This window comes from Struthio camelus, chromosome 1 (assembly GCF_040807025.1).
Source record: "Struthio camelus isolate bStrCam1 chromosome 1, bStrCam1.hap1, whole genome shotgun sequence".
NCBI lineage: Eukaryota > Metazoa > Chordata > Aves > Struthioniformes > Struthionidae > Struthio > Struthio camelus.
Window position 1 is genome coordinate 69,908,289 of NC_090942.1, and position 18,843 is coordinate 69,927,131.

The 18,843-nt window shown below is 42.2% G+C and overlaps 1 protein-coding gene across 1 annotated transcript in view; it reads right to left on the reverse strand.

The window, feature by feature from the left end:
• Positions 1–4,890, reverse strand: part of DCP1B (decapping mRNA 1B) — a 48,179-nt gene extending 43,289 nt beyond the window's left edge. Inside the window, exons 1-3 of the mRNA XM_068947543.1 lie at positions 4,688–4,890; positions 3,454–3,494; positions 768–895 (exon numbers count right to left, since the gene is read on the reverse strand). Of these exons, the coding sequence (XP_068803644.1) occupies positions 768–895; positions 3,454–3,494; positions 4,688–4,840 (322 nt within the window). The 5' untranslated portion in view covers positions 4,841–4,890. The remainder of the gene's footprint in view (positions 1–767; positions 896–3,453; positions 3,495–4,687) is intronic.
• Between the last annotated feature and the right edge of the window lie 13,953 nt (positions 4,891–18,843).

The following is an 18,843-nucleotide window of genomic DNA, read 5'->3' on the forward strand; positions in this document are numbered from 1 at the left end:
ATATTTATAAATGCTCATTCACACATAATTGCATGTTGCAATGGTTCTGTGTATATTTGCAAGCAAAGGTACAGCATTCTCATGTCTTCCAACTCGTTTCTCAGTTTCCCTCACATTTGCCAATTCTCACATAGAAGCCTGATAATTATATAAGACAAGCACAGAGCCCAAAGTAATAACTTTGTCTCTCATCAGGGATTAAATGAGGCTCAACTCCATATTAGCACTATTTTCAGGTCAGTTACCCCTAATAGTCAAGGAGTAAGCCCTTCTTCAACTTGCTGTAAGGAGAGTATACTAGAGCTGGAGCAGAAGGCAGGGTTTGAATTGGCTGTTTTTGTCTGTCTTTATTCAGAACACCAAGATCAGTACATCACTCCAACCTTCGGTGGATTCTCTTTTATGACAAGACTTTCAACACTCACTGAAGTATATACAGAACACAAACACTATCCCATATGAGTATTCACACCCATCATGTACACTTTACCATAAAAATCTACTATTTGTCAATTAAGGGAAAGATTACGTGTTAAGCATGTTTAAATGCTTTCTTGAGAAAAGTGGTATTTTAGGAAGCACTGAGCGACTCTTCTCTTTCAGCACTTCAAACCAAAAAATGTATTCCTTCAATTATAACCATTAGCCAGCTAGTTTCAGCCCTTGAAGGCTGTAGTCTTCAATCACTTTGACTGCCTTAAACAGAAAAGAGACTCTGAAGAAGAGCTGACTACTTAAACATTTAACCCAACATATCACACACTTACATCTGGCATTTCTGTAAAGTAGAAAAGGGTCCTGCAGCTGGAAATCGAGGTCTTTAGTAATTGGTTCTGTTCGATTTTCCATGCTCAGCCTGTTCATAATTGTGAAGCCATGCCTTGGAGAAGCCGATCTGAAAATTACCAAGTCGAAATCATATCAGGTCAAAGAAAAATAGAAACAACCATAATCTTTTGTTGTATAGTTTTCCAAAATTGTTTTTCTTTTTTAACAGATATTTCAAAAATCTAATTCGGTTGTCAAGGAAGTAACAATTGAGTCTTGCAGTCTTTCATATAATCCTTTTAATTATTTCAAAACATTCTGTAAGAGAAATGACCAAAGCACCACTGTTCACAATAACTGCAGAGACTATGCAGCATCTGTGACACTACCATTTGAGGCCCAATGATTTAGTCACATCAATTACATATACAGCATTAATCATGTAGGCATGCCCAGTTTTTGCATTGAGTTATAAGGCCTACAACTTCTGAACAGGCAACATATTACTAAATGACACTCTGTCCCAGACCACTAGCATCACACTACCCAATCATCAACACCTAGCCTATGGTTTCTTGCTGGAGATGAAAACAGCAACTAGAAAGATTCAGTCATGGACCAGAGCACGGTCTGTTGTTTAATATTCAGATAACGATTGCATGTGACAACCGTCAGCCCAGATAGGATTTTCAATACCATCTAAAATATAAGAACATAAATCATATTATGCTGTTTCATAGGGGTTACACTCCTAAGTCAGTTAGATAATTTCTGTTAACATGAGCTGTTAACCCTACCACCAATTCTGACAGAAGCTATTACTGTCAAATTGAGTTTGACGCTAAAGGACAAGATAATGGCTAAATGTTTGGGAAAAGTGCCAACTCTGGTATTCGCTGATAGGTGGATGTCTCTATGAAACCCAAAGCACAGGAACTTGCATCACAGGATGGGAGGTAACAGAAAATTCAACAAAAGGTGGAAACCTGAAGAAGAATCCTTGTTTGCAACAGCCAGTACTTTTTCCCTCTTTTTTGTTTTTAAATAGTCCACTTCCACTGGTGTTAACCCAGTGGGAAGTCCGATTTTTGAAACTTCCTGAGAGTTCTCCAAGATGGGATAGGTGATAAATAATCCAGCTCAAGTAAAATGGTCACATTACTTCATTACAATGGTAATAAGGAAGCAACAAAGGCAACATCAGTTGCCTCCAACATGTGGTCTGTTGGTAATGTTTCTCCAACAAGATTTTATGACTTTGTTCAAAGCCACAGAAAATTCAAAACTGAAACTGATAGGGAGGTCAATGTATGATGTCACCCACAGCTCACAACCTGTTCAGTATTGTTCACTGTAGGGCAGCAAGGGTGGGAATTTTTGACGTAAATGGAAACTTCCTCAGCTTCCCTTCTCTACAGGGAACAAAAAGAACCATGGAAGAACACAGGTGCTAGAAATGCCAGGCCTACATGTTGTCAGTTCCAGAGATCTACATCCAACTTCCCAGAGAAATACTACTTCTATTGCACAGTACACAGCTAGGCACCCGATGCTATTGCTAGCACAAAGAAGGGCCAGTTCTTCCATCTTGCAGTGGTAACTTTAATAGCATCTCATATTATCTTTTTGTTCCCCTTCACTTACCCAAAAAGGAGGTTAGAAAAATTACTACTAATGATTCCTACTGCTGGTAAGAAGGAGTTCAAAAGATTAAAATCAGCATTCCCACCTCCCGCAGTTCATATTCTCTTGTGCCTTCTCCTTGTCAGTTTGTCACTTCATACATAAGACTCTTGCCCACTCAAAAGAATCCTTTGCTTTCTCAGTGCTCCTATTGGAGCCTCAAAAGCATAAAAGTTGAAGGACAAAGTCTGTTTACCTGCTTCAGTGTCCCTTCCAGCAGCTACTGCAAGATCTGTCAACTATGTTATTTTCTGCACTTAATATTAGTCATGCAAAAATTGGGGCGGGGGGACACTACTTTGGAAACCCTGTCTGAAGATAAGACAGGCTTTACAACAGATCTAGTACACAGAATATTAGAACGGAGGATCTGATGGATGCTCTGAAAAGCATTGTTTGTAAAATATCTGAACATCGTAAGGATTTCTCATCTCAACAGACCTATTCTTAAGTGGAAATATTTAAATGTAAGTGAAAAAACTGCAAATGTAACATACACCTAAACATATTAATTAAAAAGAAATCCTCCACAACCACAGCCATTGCAGAGCAAAAGCATTAAAAACATCCAAAACCTTGGGAGGAAATATGCATGGAAAATTAGTAATCAAAGACAAGTAACATGAATGTTCCCCTACACAATAAAAAAAAAATTTGTTTAAATCCTGTCATTCCCTAAACATAATGAACATCATTATTTGATTTTTTTTTCAGATACCTTTTAAAGGACAAATGCTACATCCTATTTAAAACAATATCACAGATTTCTCTGGTTCATCCATATTGAGTTTCAAATTATATTTTGAAGTCTTATTCACATTCAAGGTGATGCCTCCTTCCCAATGTTTTCTTCTATGCATTGTCTTCTTTCAGTTTTCAATTTCTTTTCACCTTGGAATACGACAGGATTTGAACATGATACTTCAACTGGCCAAACTGTCTCCTAGCTAGGTTTTCCACATCCACTTTTCATGTGCAAGCACTAAAATATAACATTCTTACCTTGCGTAAACAAACAGTGTTCCTTCCACATCAGTCTTCTCCTAAACAAAAGGAACGTTAAAAAGTTCAGGCATAAATAAGCCTGCATTATCTTTGTTTTAACCGTATCAACTGGAGTTACACCTCTCTGACTTAAGCAACGAAAAAATAACTAAACCCTACCTCATGGGCAGTGGTGATAGATTACAAATAGCATAGATCACTGTGCAGCTGATGCTAGTGTTATGACAACATATGAGAACTATTAGATCTGCTTTTTCTTTCTTTAATAAAGCCTCACAGTCAGTTCCTAATCTGTTTATAGCCTGTCAGCCAGGATAAACGATGAGACGTCACTGGAAACAAACAAGAAAGCACACTTAAGTGACACAATAGATACTGATGCTCAATATCCTGTCTATGTCTGGGGGCAAGTACTTTAGGACGCAATGGGGGGGGCTGTTTCCAGCTAAAGAGCCAATAACATGAGCGTAAACACTACACTCAAGTATGTTTGAGGGTGACTCTCAAATCTGATTCTGTGAAAAGGTTTTCATATAGACGCTGTCCTCATGAGCAACGTCCAAGACTGATTAGGGGGAAAACATACAGAAAGCATATTGCGCACATTCTTCAAACACGGCTGGGGGCACAGACCTTAAAACTCTTATAATAATAACAGTAATAGCAATAACCCAAGAACAATCCGTTAACAGCCTCACAAATTTTCAAAGGATTGCCCAAGATATTTTTTCTTAAACAGCACTTTTTTTTTTTAACCTTAAATTGCTTTGTAACATTTGCAACGCTGACAGTTTTCTGTGTATTGCGGGTCTAACCGTCACTAACCGTTTTCAAACAGGGGACAGCTCTTCTTGCTCACGGCCTGGTTCAAAACCCCATCTCCCCCTCCCCCCCCAAATCCTGCAGAGTAAAAAAGTCCCACAGACACTTCAAAGCCCGCCTGTTAGGCGCCACGGGGCTCCGCGAAGCCCCACGCAGCCGGCGGACAGGCCTCCCTCGGCCCCGCGAGGTGCCCGCGCGCAGCCGTCGCGGGTGGGGCGCCCGCCAACCGCCCTCACACCTCGGCGCCCCCCTCCCCCCACCCTCAGCGCGGGGGGCGGGGCCCCGCTTCTGCCCGCCCCTCCCCCTCCGCGCGACGCCCCGCCCCACCTCCCACCCCCCGCGAGGGCGGGGTCCCCACTCGCGCCGCGGCCAGGCCGGGCCCGGCCGGGGGAGGGGCGGGCGCACGTACCCACTCGTTGGCGCGGTGCCCGAAGGTGTAGAGCGCCACCTGGCTGGCCACGTCCACGATGCTGCTGATGTAGGGGTCGTGCTGCTGCAGCGCCGCCAGGCTGATGTCCAGCCCCTTGCCCAGCAGGGCGGCCCCGGCCACCGCCGCCGCCATTTTGCCTCCCACAACAACACAGGGTTCCTAGTAGGCGCAACCAATCCAATGCCGAAAGGAAGGGTGTGCTTCCCCCCCCCCCTCCCCGCCGCTTCCCTTCACTCCCGCCCAGTCGGAACGAGAGCGGGCGGGAGGGTCGGAAACCAGCCGCTGCAATCGAGCGCCGAGTGCCGCTCGCTCAGGAGTGTTGCCCTTGGTAACAGGCAAGCTGCGGGCCCGGCCTGGCTGGCGGCCGTTGGCCCCGGGCTCGGGGAAGCCGGTGGCGGCCGGTCCCGGCCGCCCGCCCCGTCCTCAGCGCCTGCCCCGCGCCCTCGCTTGGCTCCCGCAGCCGGGCTTGGCTGGCCCGGCTGTTTGTGTGCTCCCTTTCGTTTTCCAGCCTCTCAGTGCTGAAAGGCTCAGAGGCCGCTGACTTCCTTGTCGCAGCAGGCAGTTGAGATCTGCCAGTAACAACCAGCCAGAGGTTTAAAAGAGAGAGCTAATCTCCACAGAGACTTGCCACGAAGTTGCGAGAATTGGGCGTATCAAGCCAGGCGTCCAGCATGCGCATACACTACGCCTGTCAGCGCGCCGAGGTGAAGGCGTGGTACGCTCCAAAAATCTAGATCCTCGAGAGAAGGGAGAGCCACAGGAAAATGTGGAATTGGAGCCTCGTATACCCACGAGCTGATGTACGCACAAGAAAATTCAGGCATAGCAGGGTGCCACTGCAGAGAATATATGTGCAAGAGCGCACAAAGTTAGCGTGTGCGTCTGTAAGCGCATGTGTATTTCCTGTGTCCTTACCAGCACAACGCACCCCTCGCGTGTGTGGGAACAGAAGCTGGTTAAGACCTATAAGTACACATAATTCTATATTTGCTGGCATACGCTCGGGCGTATTTCTGCATAGCACTTAAGCAACAAAGAGCACATGAGTACCCACCAAGCAAACAACAGAGGAACAGACTGATAGGACCGTAAACTCAGTTTTCCTATCAACCAGAAGTATTTTCTTATTAATCTGTTATATCAACAATTTACAGCAAATACATCAGCTTTCTGTGGCATGCGGATAAACTCAATACATACTGTTACACGTGAAAGATCTGGTTAACAGTCCGGCCTGACATCCCTGTGAAAGGGTGACTTTTTAACTCTGGACTTCATCACATCAGACTGCTGTAGCACTTTTGCAAGGAGTTACCACTCTGCACAGCAGCAGCAGGGCAATATATTTTCTTCTAAAGAATGGGATACTCTGGAATAACTAAAGGCAAAGGTAGTGCACGGCACCTGTTTGTTAGTTTGCAATATACTGGATGATACATTTTTAAAAGGGTAGTAGCTGGACGTAGAAAAGGAAGACCTCCATTTTGTTTTCCTCTTGCCTTTGCACCCTGGGTCAGGTGGGACAGAATAAGCAGAGACATCTGCTCTGCGAGCAACTGGTTGAGCCCAGGGCATGAAATTTCTGTAGTGTAATATGGGGACAGGAAAGAGCTGGGAGACAGCAAGATAGGGATTTGTAGTATTAAATGTAGGGACAGTGAGTCTCTTGAGTTAGGAACAGACATTCAGCTAGCAAGAGAAAAGTCAGATAAAGAGATTTTTCTCTGAGACTTAGGAGGGAATGTGTAGGTTTTGCTGTAGTCCAGAAAGCCACTGAAAATTGCCTTACTAAGAGCACGGATCTACAGCTTCCTCTGCAGGTATATATTGTGTGGGGGGGGAAACCTCTTTAGAGACTTTTATTATGATCTGCCTTGCTCTTATTTTCTCTTTTTCTAAAGCTGCTTTGTTCTAGCTAGGACTCTAATGAAACGTAGCTTTGGAGTTTAAAAGTTGTTTAGGTGTTTTTGATATACTCATGGTAGAGGAAAGGTTCTCAGCTGTTTTACTGCAAAGCTCTGGCCGACTCGTAGATCCTGTAACAGCAAGGAAGATGCAATAGTTCGTGGTGGACAAGGGAAACTACCGTGCTTGGTTTAGAAATGACAGGGTTAAAATGGTAAGAAAAAGAAAAAGAAGTAAGTAGGAAAGATAATTTCTGTTGCTCAGGTAGTGAACAGATCCACAGTCATTTCTTTTTGGTGTTAAATGATCTTCAATTCCCAGGTTCGAGGCACTGCCAGTCACAGTCCTCCTCATGTGCTGGAATTTCTCATTACCATCCCCTTGCCGATTCTTTGTCATGTCTCCTGCTTACAGGAGACGTTTGTCACCAAGGCATGGAAGTGTCACTTGGAGCCCTACTTCTGCCGTTGCCTTGCAAGATGCCTTTGCTACCTCCAACAGTAATACTTTAAAAAAAGGTTCCCCCACTTGTGAAGCCTCTTTCAATTTTTACAACTTCTCTTGTGTCTGTTGTTGTCCCTTTTGTCAGGCCAAGCAGTAGCCAACATTTGAGACCTTGAGACAGGCTGACTGGGTCAGGTATGTCTCTTGCGCCCTTCTCTTCGCATACGAACAATGCACTAACTGTCCTGTTTCCCTGCACACCATGGAAAAAAAACCCAACTGTGAAGTCAAAATCTTCAAGTAGGCCTGTCAAAAAGTTTTGCCTGTCTGTTCTCAGTGCCCTATTCATGACTGCGTCTCCCCTTTAGTACCAATTCCTTCCTGGAATACTGTGTTTTTCTAACAGAGCTTGACAGGCAGTTCCCCAGCCCTGCGTTTATAGTCAGTGAATTTATATTGCTTCTGATCAGGCTATTTCATATTTCTTGCTGCGCTGTGTGGAAGCTTCTGCTGGTTCCAGCTGTTTTCCTGTTTAAGTGGGACATAATTGCACCTTCCATTTAGCCTGAAGCAAAGGTACTTAATAAAACTATTAGCTTTACCCTGCTTTATGGAATCACTTGATAGTAGACTTAAATTTTCCAATGAAACAAAGTCTTGTAAGTAGAGAAACACTATACATTCTCCCTACATCTAAAAAGTTAAGAACATTTTAGCAAAAAGTCACAATTTTAAAAGGTTGAATCTTTAAACTGTATTTATTTGCTTACATCGGTAAGTCAGTAATCCAATGGTCTATAATAACTATCAAATCAAGTTAGAATGATTTTACTGTAATTTGTTTATGAAACAAAGTCATTTTTTAGCTTTGAAAATGTCGTAATTTCATGAAGTATATAATTAGAATGTCACGTTTTTGTCTTCCACCCACGTGGATACTATTCTATTAAAAAACTATGTTTTTGAAACAGTATGAAAGGGATTTTGAGTAGGTAATATCCAGACTGATGTAAGGCAAAATCTATACAGCATGCCATTCTTAAGGTCTCTGTTAATAGCAAACACTAAGTAAGCTATTTAGGCCAAACCATTTCACAAGAGTTGTTCAAACCAGATTTTAAGTTCAAACCAGATTTTACATCTTTGCTTCACATTTAAGAATCTGTGTCACTTGTGAAGACTGAGCCTTTCCTCCTGCAGCAAATTATTGACACCGACAATATGATTTCACATGAATTCATTAGGTGACAATGCTGAGTTTATGCAGCCCCTGTGCCAGGTCCCAGGCATTCATTCCTGCCGTGCTGGCATCTCTGTACGATACTGGCACAAGTGCATGTGTGGCCACAGCATGAAGCAGTCAGACTGGGAGCTGAACTGATTGAAAAACAAATGTTCATCCTGCTGCTGAGATCGCAGATTCAATTGACTGCTCTCCTATCTGTTTACATACAGTTCCTTCTTTGAGTGATTTTTTTTTTTTTTTTTTTTTTTTTTACTAAATGGCATGTCTCACTTAGGAAAATGTATAGCGTTGAACACCCCATTTGCTCCACTTCCTCATGTTGCACTCCTCTGGAGCTAATAGCTCATGGTAGTTGCTCTTTGCTTCTTATTCCTTCCTCAAGGCTGCCATAATTTCCTTCTCACTCTGACCAGTGGCAACACCGCTGCCCCTGCCAGCAGAAAGGTGCTGAGACAGCATTAATAAGCTCATCTCACTCCGTTCACTCCACTTCAATGTCTTTGCTTAGTGCTTCCCAGCATGCCGGCTTCCTGGAGAACAGTAGGTGAGTAGGTGGCTCTTGAGGAGCCGGACAGGTCTGACAGGGCTGGTTCACCCATGTTTCCCATGTCTCTGGGGATGTGCTTGCGCCTCCTCAGCAAAGTGCCTCTCACTGCTGGGGAACCAGTGCCTTTGCAATCTACTGGAGGCTGACGACATCCCTTCCCAAATGCTGTTGAAATGCATGGTGTTTTTACCCCACATTTACAACAGGCTCTCAGTAACTAACTTCAGAGTGTGCTTTCATCAAGCTGAAAAGTCTAAATTGTTGGTTGTATTGTTGGACCACCTTTTAATTCCAATCCTAATGGGTAAAGCAGTTTTAGTCTTTTTGTTAGTAATTTACTACTCGCTGAAGGATCCTTAGCATATACAGAGACAGACTGCATAGTTTCATCTGTGCAATTATTCAAAAATTATCCCCAGACTAAAATTAAATCTGATTAGTTTCATTCAAATTCAACCTCCGAATAAACCACAGCACGTGCAGTTGTTAGCATCCATATGTGTGTGGTTAACATTGCTCCCTGGTGAAGTTTATGAGACTATTTTGAGATTTTCTGCAAAATGTTAGTCCACACAAGAATAGGATGGTATTCTTTGGCATTGTTACTTTGGAAATTCAGATACTGTGTCTGAAATGATTAATTACAATTTGTTGTGACTTTTCCATAAAACCTTGTGTTTTTGTGTATAAGGACCTGGGTTCTTACCAAAATACTATTGCTTGTTTTGACTTACATTTTGCTAAGTGATTCTGTTAGTAACTTCTAAGCTTTTTTTTTTGTTGGTGTATATTTATTTACAAGATGCTTAGCATTAGCTGTTTATAGGCCCAGCTTCTACCAATGGCATGCCTAGAAAACAATTAAAAGAAAATTAACCAATGTAGTTAGCCATAGTGTAGTTTTGTCTCTATAACTTCCTATGTAGATATTCTTCTGTAGTGAAGAATTCTTTTTGGTTTAACTTTAATCACTTTTCAAAAGGCATATACTAAGCTGAAAAAAAGATCTAATATCAGGAAAAGACTATGTATTTCAGGAGCAGGAAGGGAGAACTTTTACCGATAAAATTCCATTGAATTAGAGTGTTATATAGAAAAAAAAATCTTTTTAATATACATTTAATCTGTAAAAACTCTGATTTTTATCAGCGTTAGATTTTAAATGTTTTAAGTGACTGTAATAATATTTCAGTGTTTTGTCTTTTAGTAGGGCAGAAATGAAAAGATTATAGACCCCACAAAAGATTTTTGTATCTGAAATATTTTTCCCAACTATAATAGTTGATTCAATAAAAAGTGTTACCTCTGCCCATAAACTTTGCCTGACTTCTATATGATCGCGAGTAGAATTTCTATCAGACCTGTTAATAAAATTCTAAATTACTTCCTCCAGCCTCTCCCAAAGCCGATAAAGTTATAAACATACATTGTGGCTTTTCCTGCCAGAACAAAGAAAAAATCCTGTCAAATCTCATTTTTTCAACTTCTTTCATTATTTGATGTATCAGAAATCAGTGACTTCCTTCAGCAATAGTCCTCTTAAAGTTTAACTTTACAAGCTACTTTGCTGTCAATGCAATGCTACCTTAGTTACAGTTAAAAAATTGACACTGGATTATATTATGAGAAGGTACTCTTTTGGGACCAGTATTTGAGCTCCTCAGTAATTCTGTTACCACAGCTGTATGTGCTTATAATCAATAAAATACTGTTGATATCCATTACCTTCTTGCCATCCTGATAAACTGCCATATACTGATTTGATCCATCAGCTTCATTCTTTACACAGTTGATTGGCCAGGCAAACCACCTAAACACTGATGATAGGCCATGCCTGCTATCTCCGATAGGTTAATGAGATATAATAGTAATTATACATTTCCAAGCACATCTTTCTAGTAATCACCATTTAATTTGGCAGAATCATACACCTGTAGCTCTAAAAGAGCTATTTTCCAACAAGTTACAGAGAAAATTGCCTCTTTTATTTACTAATGTGAAAAGTTCCATTAGATAATTGCATTAAGCCAGGACCTCATTTTTACACCTCACCTGGCACAGGAGCTCTTGCCACGTTAGAGAAATGGTATCATTACAGAGATGTGCTGCTGCTGCTGCTGCTAAGGAGCTGGTGGCAAGCCTAGAGGAGTATCTGGTCTGAGTCTGGCTGGGGCAAAGGGATCCCAAGGTAAGGGTTCTGGAGAAGGGGAATGTGCTCTTGCTGCTAAAGTATCTTTTTATGAAAACAAATTCTGCATATTGAAATTAGCTTGGCTGTGTAAACCATGGAAGGGAAAGCTCTGAATTACTATCACACCTGTTGCTTTATCAAGGGAGTTCACATTACTGCATTCTCAACTGACAAAAATGCTGTTGCTTCTTGCAGTGAAGAATGTCAGTGTCTATTATAGACTCTGGTAAAGGATTCCATAGCATTAGATGCAGCAAAGGTGAATGGAGTTGGTGGGAGTGTTGTAGCACTGCTGAAATCCAGAGTGAGCTACAACAGATAAATGATTATATAAGCAAGGAACTGTACGTGAATTGTGTCTACGTGTATATTGTTGTCATAGATGTAACGTAACTGAGTAAAGTTATTTTACACAGTTGACTGCCTGAGTTAAGGTGGGTGTTCTGCCTCAAGTGTCCTCAATAAAATTTTGTAGCTGCTTGTGCAGATTCCCAAAGGGAAATTCTTGTGATGCTGATAGCTACTTAGTATCTGATTCTGAAGGTAGCTAGCGCTTATGAAGGTTCTCACAAACGTATATTCCGTAGTTAAAGTTAGGCTTAAAAGCTGTTATATTTTTCTCTTAATATGGGATCAGCTAATCCATAACAGTATGATCTTTCCATTTGGCATATCATTTTGGGTATTCATTTTTATTTATTACTGGCTTTATTTTGCTAGCAAGTATCAGTGTGATATTTGTTTTAAAATAGATTTTCTTTCAAACTGAAAATTGACTTTTTTTTTCTTTCATTATACAGACTGTTGCAATAAGGATCCACAATTGTCTCTGTGCTTTAATGCAATTATTTGCCTTTTATTGAAAGTTAAGAATTTTTCATTTTGATTTTAAATTATTATTTGTGTTGCTGTAGGGTTTGTGGATATGGAAAGAATGGCCTGGACAGAAAAAAGAACTCAGATTTGTGTAACTAGAAGATAGAGCTTGATAATAGTTGAAGTGTTGCCCTTGGAAACAATGAACAAAATCTATCTGTTTTTTCAGAGGGTGGGTCTGGGCAAAGACAGCTTCCAGCAGGCAGCCAATAGAAGACTTAAACACTCTGAATGAGATTTTTGAAGTGGAAACTAGGGGTATTAGCACTACAAAACTCCAGTGGGTGTCTGAGTCTATGTTTATTACGCTTGTGTGAATTTATTTCCCCTGGTGAATTCTGAGAGCTATGAAGGTGTTTGGCAGGCCCTCTTCTACAATCTGATTTTGTCGTTCTCTGGTGATGTTGTGCTGTGTCTTCTGTCAGATTAAATTCACAGGCATACTGCCTTGCTTGACAGAAACATGAACTACATGGATTTTTCCAAAGAAAAACTTCCATAACCAGTAATAGGCTGGAGTTTCTTTCTTCCTCTTATTTTATCTTGCATTGATGTTTGCCCTAATCTGTCAATTTTATTATAATCCCAAATTAATCATATAAATATAACCTGCAGTTGAACTTGCATAATCCTGCTTTGTAATCTACAGTGAAATTGCTTTGTCATTTAAGCAGTAGTAAGCCTAGCAACCCAAACAAGAAGTGCAAAACAAAAACAGGTTGAGGATATTTTTTGTTAGATGGTTCTGTTGTTTACTATTGTTTTACAACTTGATTTTAAGAAAAGATTTTTCTGAAGCAGTTCAGTGTGTGCCTTCTTAAGGACTCCAGTTTTATTAATACAAATTAAATGCAATCTATTTCATGACTTTCTCCTTTAGTCCTTATTCAAATCAATATGCTTTTTTTTTTTCCAGTTTTTAATGGAAGAGCCAACATGTTGGTTCTGAATCTGAAAAAATCTTAATCTCTGAATTAAAAATAGAAGAAAAAATTAGTCATAGGGGCCATAACATGTTACCTGGTGAGACAGCAAAACAGACTGTAGTGGAACTGTCTGGTAATAGCAGTTGAACAAAGAACAGAGAGGAAAACCACAGGAGCAGAACATACAAGTAATAACGGTGCCCAAAGATTCTTTATGCAGTTAATTCATAGTAAGTATCATGCTTAAGGTGTGCTAAGACAGAAGGGGTCATAGAAGTTAAATTTCTAGCCAGCAGGACCTCCCAGGTTGCTGGGAGGCAGGGATTTTTGTATTTCCTGAGGAGGATCTGTCTTTGTGGATGACTGCCCTAGCACTTTCAGAGTATTGCACCAGGAGTATGGCATTTCTTACTTTTGCATCCCAGGGAAGAGGGGGAAACGGGAGCAGAGTTACTCGAGCAGCCCGGGCTGGTTCTAAGGCAGAGCACGCAGAAGCGCTGGCAGGGCAAAATACACGAGATAAAAGGAGGTAGGCTGGATTATAAAGCAGAGATCAGGATTGGAAGAGAACTACCGGATAGTATTGTTGTACTGCTTGTGTATTATATGAACATACAGACTGGGGAAATAGGATACATGTCGAGTCACAGCTGATGAGATTAGGGGATAGAACAGCTGGGAAGAATTGGATGGAGTATAGGAGGGGGAAGCTGAGGTAGGACACCTGCCATGGGGGAGTGGAAGGTAACATTTACGTAGGGGGCAAAACTGAAGAGGGTTTTGGCCAGAATGAGAAATAAAATGAAATGGGAATAAAATGACATGAAAAGCACACAATCAGTGTAAATCTTGGTGTAGAAAAATTAGGACAGATTTCATAATGGAAAGTAGAGGAAGAGGGATGTTCTGGGGTTTAGGTGGAATGAACTGCTGAGCGCAAGGATGGGTAAATCATGTGCCATGGTTATTGAAAATGCCCTTTTTGTGCCACTGCCATTTTTTGGGGTCACTTTAATCACTGTTTGTGAGGTGACCTAGTTGGAACTCGTTGCTGTTATGGAAAGAACGTATGGAGAGTCTCTCCTCACGCAGCGCTGAGCAATTAGGAAATAGATACAGCATCACATAGATTTCTGTCTCTTTGTCTCCGAGTGGTTTTTAAGGAATACAGAGTAATAGGCAGTTTCTTTCTCTGCTTGAAAAAGAGGAAGACAGGGACATAGACTGATTGGTTGTAGGAGAAGCAGTTGGTCATCAAGAGAGAAAAGTTATAATGATGACAGGAGAGGCATATATGAAAGGACAAGGCCTGCTAGAAAGCTTCTGGTTTTCTTACTACCTGACACCACTCACCCCCCAGATGTCAAAGCCCCCTTGCAGTCACACAGTTCCAGGAGAGATCATACAGTTCTACATTTTCAAATATCTTTGTTTAGTTAATATCAACTGATAAAAAGCAGCTGCATTTTATCCTAAAATCGTATGATGACAGAGCCTGGAGTTTGAAATATGGTTTAAGATATAAAGGGAGGAAGAATCTGTGTAAATGTTAGGTACTGTATGTAATGAGCTATCTCGGAAATTGTTGCTTGCGAAAATTATATAAAGCAAGCTATTTTGGCTGAGTTTTAGAGAGATGGTATATGTATGTGCGCATGCAAAAAAACCAAGTTTAAAGAGGGTGAGGGGAAGCCTATTTTGTACGTGTCATTAAAAATTGTAAGCAATGGAAGGGGGGGGGGAAATAAAAAAAAAAAAAAAAAAGCTTTTCTGAAGTCTGATCCCACTCGAATTTAGTTACCTACATTAACTCTGTTTGGTAACTCGAATAAAGGTAACTTTCTAGATAACCTGTCCCAGTGTTTGACCAGCCTCATGTGAAATCAATTTCCTTATATCTAATTGGAGATATAGCAACTTGTCTCTGCTGCCTCTTGTCCTATCACTATATATTTCTGAGAAGAGGCTGGCTCAATCTCCTCTATAGCCTTCTATTACATACCTGAAGGCAGTAAAAAGGTCTCTTAGTTCTCTCTTCTTCAGGCTTAACAAACCTAGGTCTCTCAGCCTCTCTTCATATGTTACATGTTCCAGCCCCCTAATCATCTGGGAGATTCTGGACTTGGTCCAGTATGTCGATGTCTTTCTTGTACTGGGTAGCCCAAAACTAGACACAGTACTCCAGCTAGGGTTTCACAGAGTCACTTCCCTGTGACTTGCTGACTACACTCTTGCTACTACAGTCTAGGATTTGGTTGGCCTTCTTCACTGCTTGCTTATCTTCAGCTTGTTGTTCCCCGTATTCATAGGTCCTTTTCTGTAAAGTTGCTCTCCAGCCAGTTGGCCCCAGCCTGAGCTGGTGCATGCGGTTATTCAGTCCCAGGTGCAGGACCTGCACTTGTCTTTGAACTTCAGGAGTTTCCTTTCCGTTTCTCCAGCCTGAATAGCAGTCAATATGCTGGAGTGCAAGGCTGCTCCCCCAACTTGGTATCATCCATGAACTTGCTGAGAGTGTACTCCATTTGATCATCCTGGTTATTAGTAAAGATATACAGTGCTGGTCCCAGTTTCATTCTCTGAGGGATGCCACTGATAATTGGCCACTGGTAGGACTTTGCACTGCTGATCAGTCCTTTGAATTTGCCAGTCTAGGTGATTCCTCCCTCTCCCCTCCCCCCCACATCCACCTTGCTTATCCTGTCCATATCTCACCAATGTGGCTACAAGAATGTTATGGACCATGTCAAAGGCCTTGCTAAAGTCAAGTGCTCCCAGTGCTCTCCTTGTGTCCACAGAGCCGGTCTTCTCATTATAGAAAGCAATCAGCCTGGCCAGGCATGGTTTGCCTTTGATAAATCCATGCTGGCTGTTCCTAGTCACCTTCTTGTCCTTCATATGCTTAAAAATGGCTTCCAGAATGACTTGCTCCATAACCTTCCCAGGATAGTGGCTTGGCAGTGACATTGGCCGCTTCTCTCCTCTCCGACAGGTGCATCCCACCTGGTCTCAAGGACCTGTGTATGTCCAGTTAGCTTGAGTGCTCCTTAGGTCGATCTTCTGCAGCAAGTACTGCCACTGGGCTCAGAGTCCTGAAAGGTGTGAAGACCAACCTTCTCTATTTTAAAAAAAAATAAAAAATAAAAAAAAATTGGACCAAACAGGCATGGAGTACTTGAGCCTTATCTGCATCCATTGTTCCTGTGCCTCACTGAGCTGTGGGTCCCTAGTTTTTCTTAGCTTTCCTTTTGTTCCCAGTGTTCTTACAGAAGCCTTTGTTGTTGCCCTTCACATCCCTCGCTATTTCCAACTCCAGTTGAACTTTGGCTTGTCTGACACCATCCCTGCACTCTTGGCAATGTAGTATATTCCTCCTGGGTACCCCATTCCTGCTTCCACCTTCTGCGTACTTCCTTTTTTGCCTTTGAGCTCAGTCACGAGTTGCCTGTTTATCCCTGCTAACCTTCTGCCACACTTGCTCAGCTTCTGCACGTCACAATGGCCTGTTCCTGTGCATTAGGAGGTTGTCTGTGCAGACCAACCAGCTGTCCCGGGCCCCTTTGCCCTACAGAACAGTCTCTCCCATGGGATCCTGGCAAGTGTATTCCTGAACAAGCTGAATTCTCCTCTCCTGAAGTCCAGAGCTGTGATTATTCTAACATCTGTCTTACTTGCTTCTTTCAGATTTTAAACTCCAGAATATTGAGGTTGCTGCAGCTGAGGCTGCCCTTGAACTTCACATCACCAACCCACTCATCCTTTTTCATGAATAACAGGTTGAGTGCCTCCCCTAATCAGTCACCTGCATCAGGAAATTGTCATCAATATCTTAGTATGATTATTAATGAGGATTTCGTTTCATGAAATGTCTCATTTGCAGACAAAAGAAGTTTGAATAAGTTTCCAAAACTACTGGGTAGTTATCCAAACCAAGCAGTTTAAAGTTCTCCCACTCTTTATATTAATAGGAGCCACAATATTCCCATGCTGACTGTGAGGGGAAAAATCAATATCAGCAAATGTACATTCATATTGATTTATCTTCCCTTTGGTTTTCTAATTTAGTAAAGACTACTAATGCAACATTACATAAAGATTCTCAGGAGAGTAAAAAAGCTAATAAGATCAGGTACCACTGTTTGTTCTGTGTGGAAGTGAACTGACTTGACCGTATATAGTCAGCTATTGGCTTGGCCGATACTGAAAGGCTAATGCTGCTTTTAAGCCGTGTATCAGAAGGCATTATTCTAGAGAGGAGCACCAAAAGCAGCCATCAAGATGACTTTTTGGAATGTGGGCTCTGCGTGCTATTAGGATATGGGCGTTAGAGAAGAGAAGTCCAAAGAACCAGATACTAAGGTGTTTTCTTTTTTTTTCCCCTCGCACAGTATTCTAAGAAATGTTATACATATATCTGAACGTCCTGTTATACACATCTAAACAGAGCAGTTAGTAAGTTTTTTCAAACTAGATTAAAAATGCTTCTCTGGTCATGTGCAAGTTGTTACACAAATATTTGGGGTTTTTAATATTATTTCATGTGTTGTATAAGAAGGAGGAATGCATTATGAAAATGTCTGATCAGCTTGCTTTGCTTACTCATTCCAAACAAAGCAAAGGGAGCAAATGAGAAAACATGTTTTTATGATTTGAAACCTAAAGTTTGACTGTTCAGAACACTAGAAAGTTATGTTTTGGGGGAAATCAACTTTACAGACACGTTTACACTAAACTTAGAGATAAAATCAGGATCACAGAATTGCAGAATGGATGAGATTGGAAGAGACCTCTGGAGATCGTCTAATCCAACCTCCATGCTCAAGCAGGGTCATCTAGAGCACATCGCACAGGATGGCGTCCAGGCAGATTTTGAATATCTCCAGGGAAGGAGACTCCACAGCCTCTCTGGGCAACCCGTTCCAGTGCTCTGTCACCCTCATAGGAAAATATTTTTTCCTCAGGTTCAGATGGAACTGCCTGTGTTTCAGTTTGTGCCTGTTGCCTCTCATCCTGTCACTGGGCACCACGGAGAAGAGTCTGGCCCCATCCTCTTGATACCTTCCCTTCAGATACTTGTACACATTGACCAGATCCCCCCTCAGTCTTCTCTTCTCTAGGCTGAACAGTCCCAGCTCTCCCAGCCTTTCCTCACAGGAGGGATGCTCTAGTCCCTTGCTCATCTTTGTAGCCCTCTGCTGAACACTCTCTCCAGGAGCTCCATGTCTCTCTTGTACTGGGAAGCCCAGAATTGGGCACAGTACTCCAGGTGAGGCCTCATCTGAGGCTGAGTAGAGGGAAAGGAGCGCCTCCTTTGATGTAGTGGCAACACTCTTCCTAATGCACTCCAGGATACCACTGGCCTTCTTGGCCACAAGGGCACACTGCTGGCTCATGCTTAACTTGTCCATCAGGACTCCCAGGTCCTTCTTGGCAGAGCTGCTTTCCAGCAGGTCAACTCCTAGCTGGTACTGGTGCCTGGGGTCATTCCTCCCTAGGTGCAGGACCCTGCACTCGCCTTTGTTGAACTTCAGGAGGTTCTTCTCCACCCATCTCTCCAGCCTGTCCAGGTCCCTCTGAATGGCAGCACAGCCTTCTGGTGTGTCAGCCACTCCCCCCAGTTTAGTATCATCCACAGACTTGCTGAGGGTACGCTCTGCTCCTTCGTCCAGGTCATTGATGAGTAAGTTAAACAATACTGGACCCAGTATTTACCCCTGGGGGGACACTGTTAGCTACAGGCTTCCAACTAGATTCTGCGCTGCTGATCACAACCCTCTGAGCTCTGCCATCCAGCCAGTTCTCCATCCAGCTCACTGTCCATTCATCTAACCCACGCTTCTTGAGTTTCCCTAGGAGGATGTGATGGGAGAAAGTGTCCAAAGTCTTGCTGAAGTCCAGGTAGACAGCATCCGCTGCTCTCCCCTCACCTACCCAGCCAGTCATTCCGTCCTAGAAGGCTATCAGATCGGTTAAGCATGATTTCCCCTTGGTGAATCTGTGCTC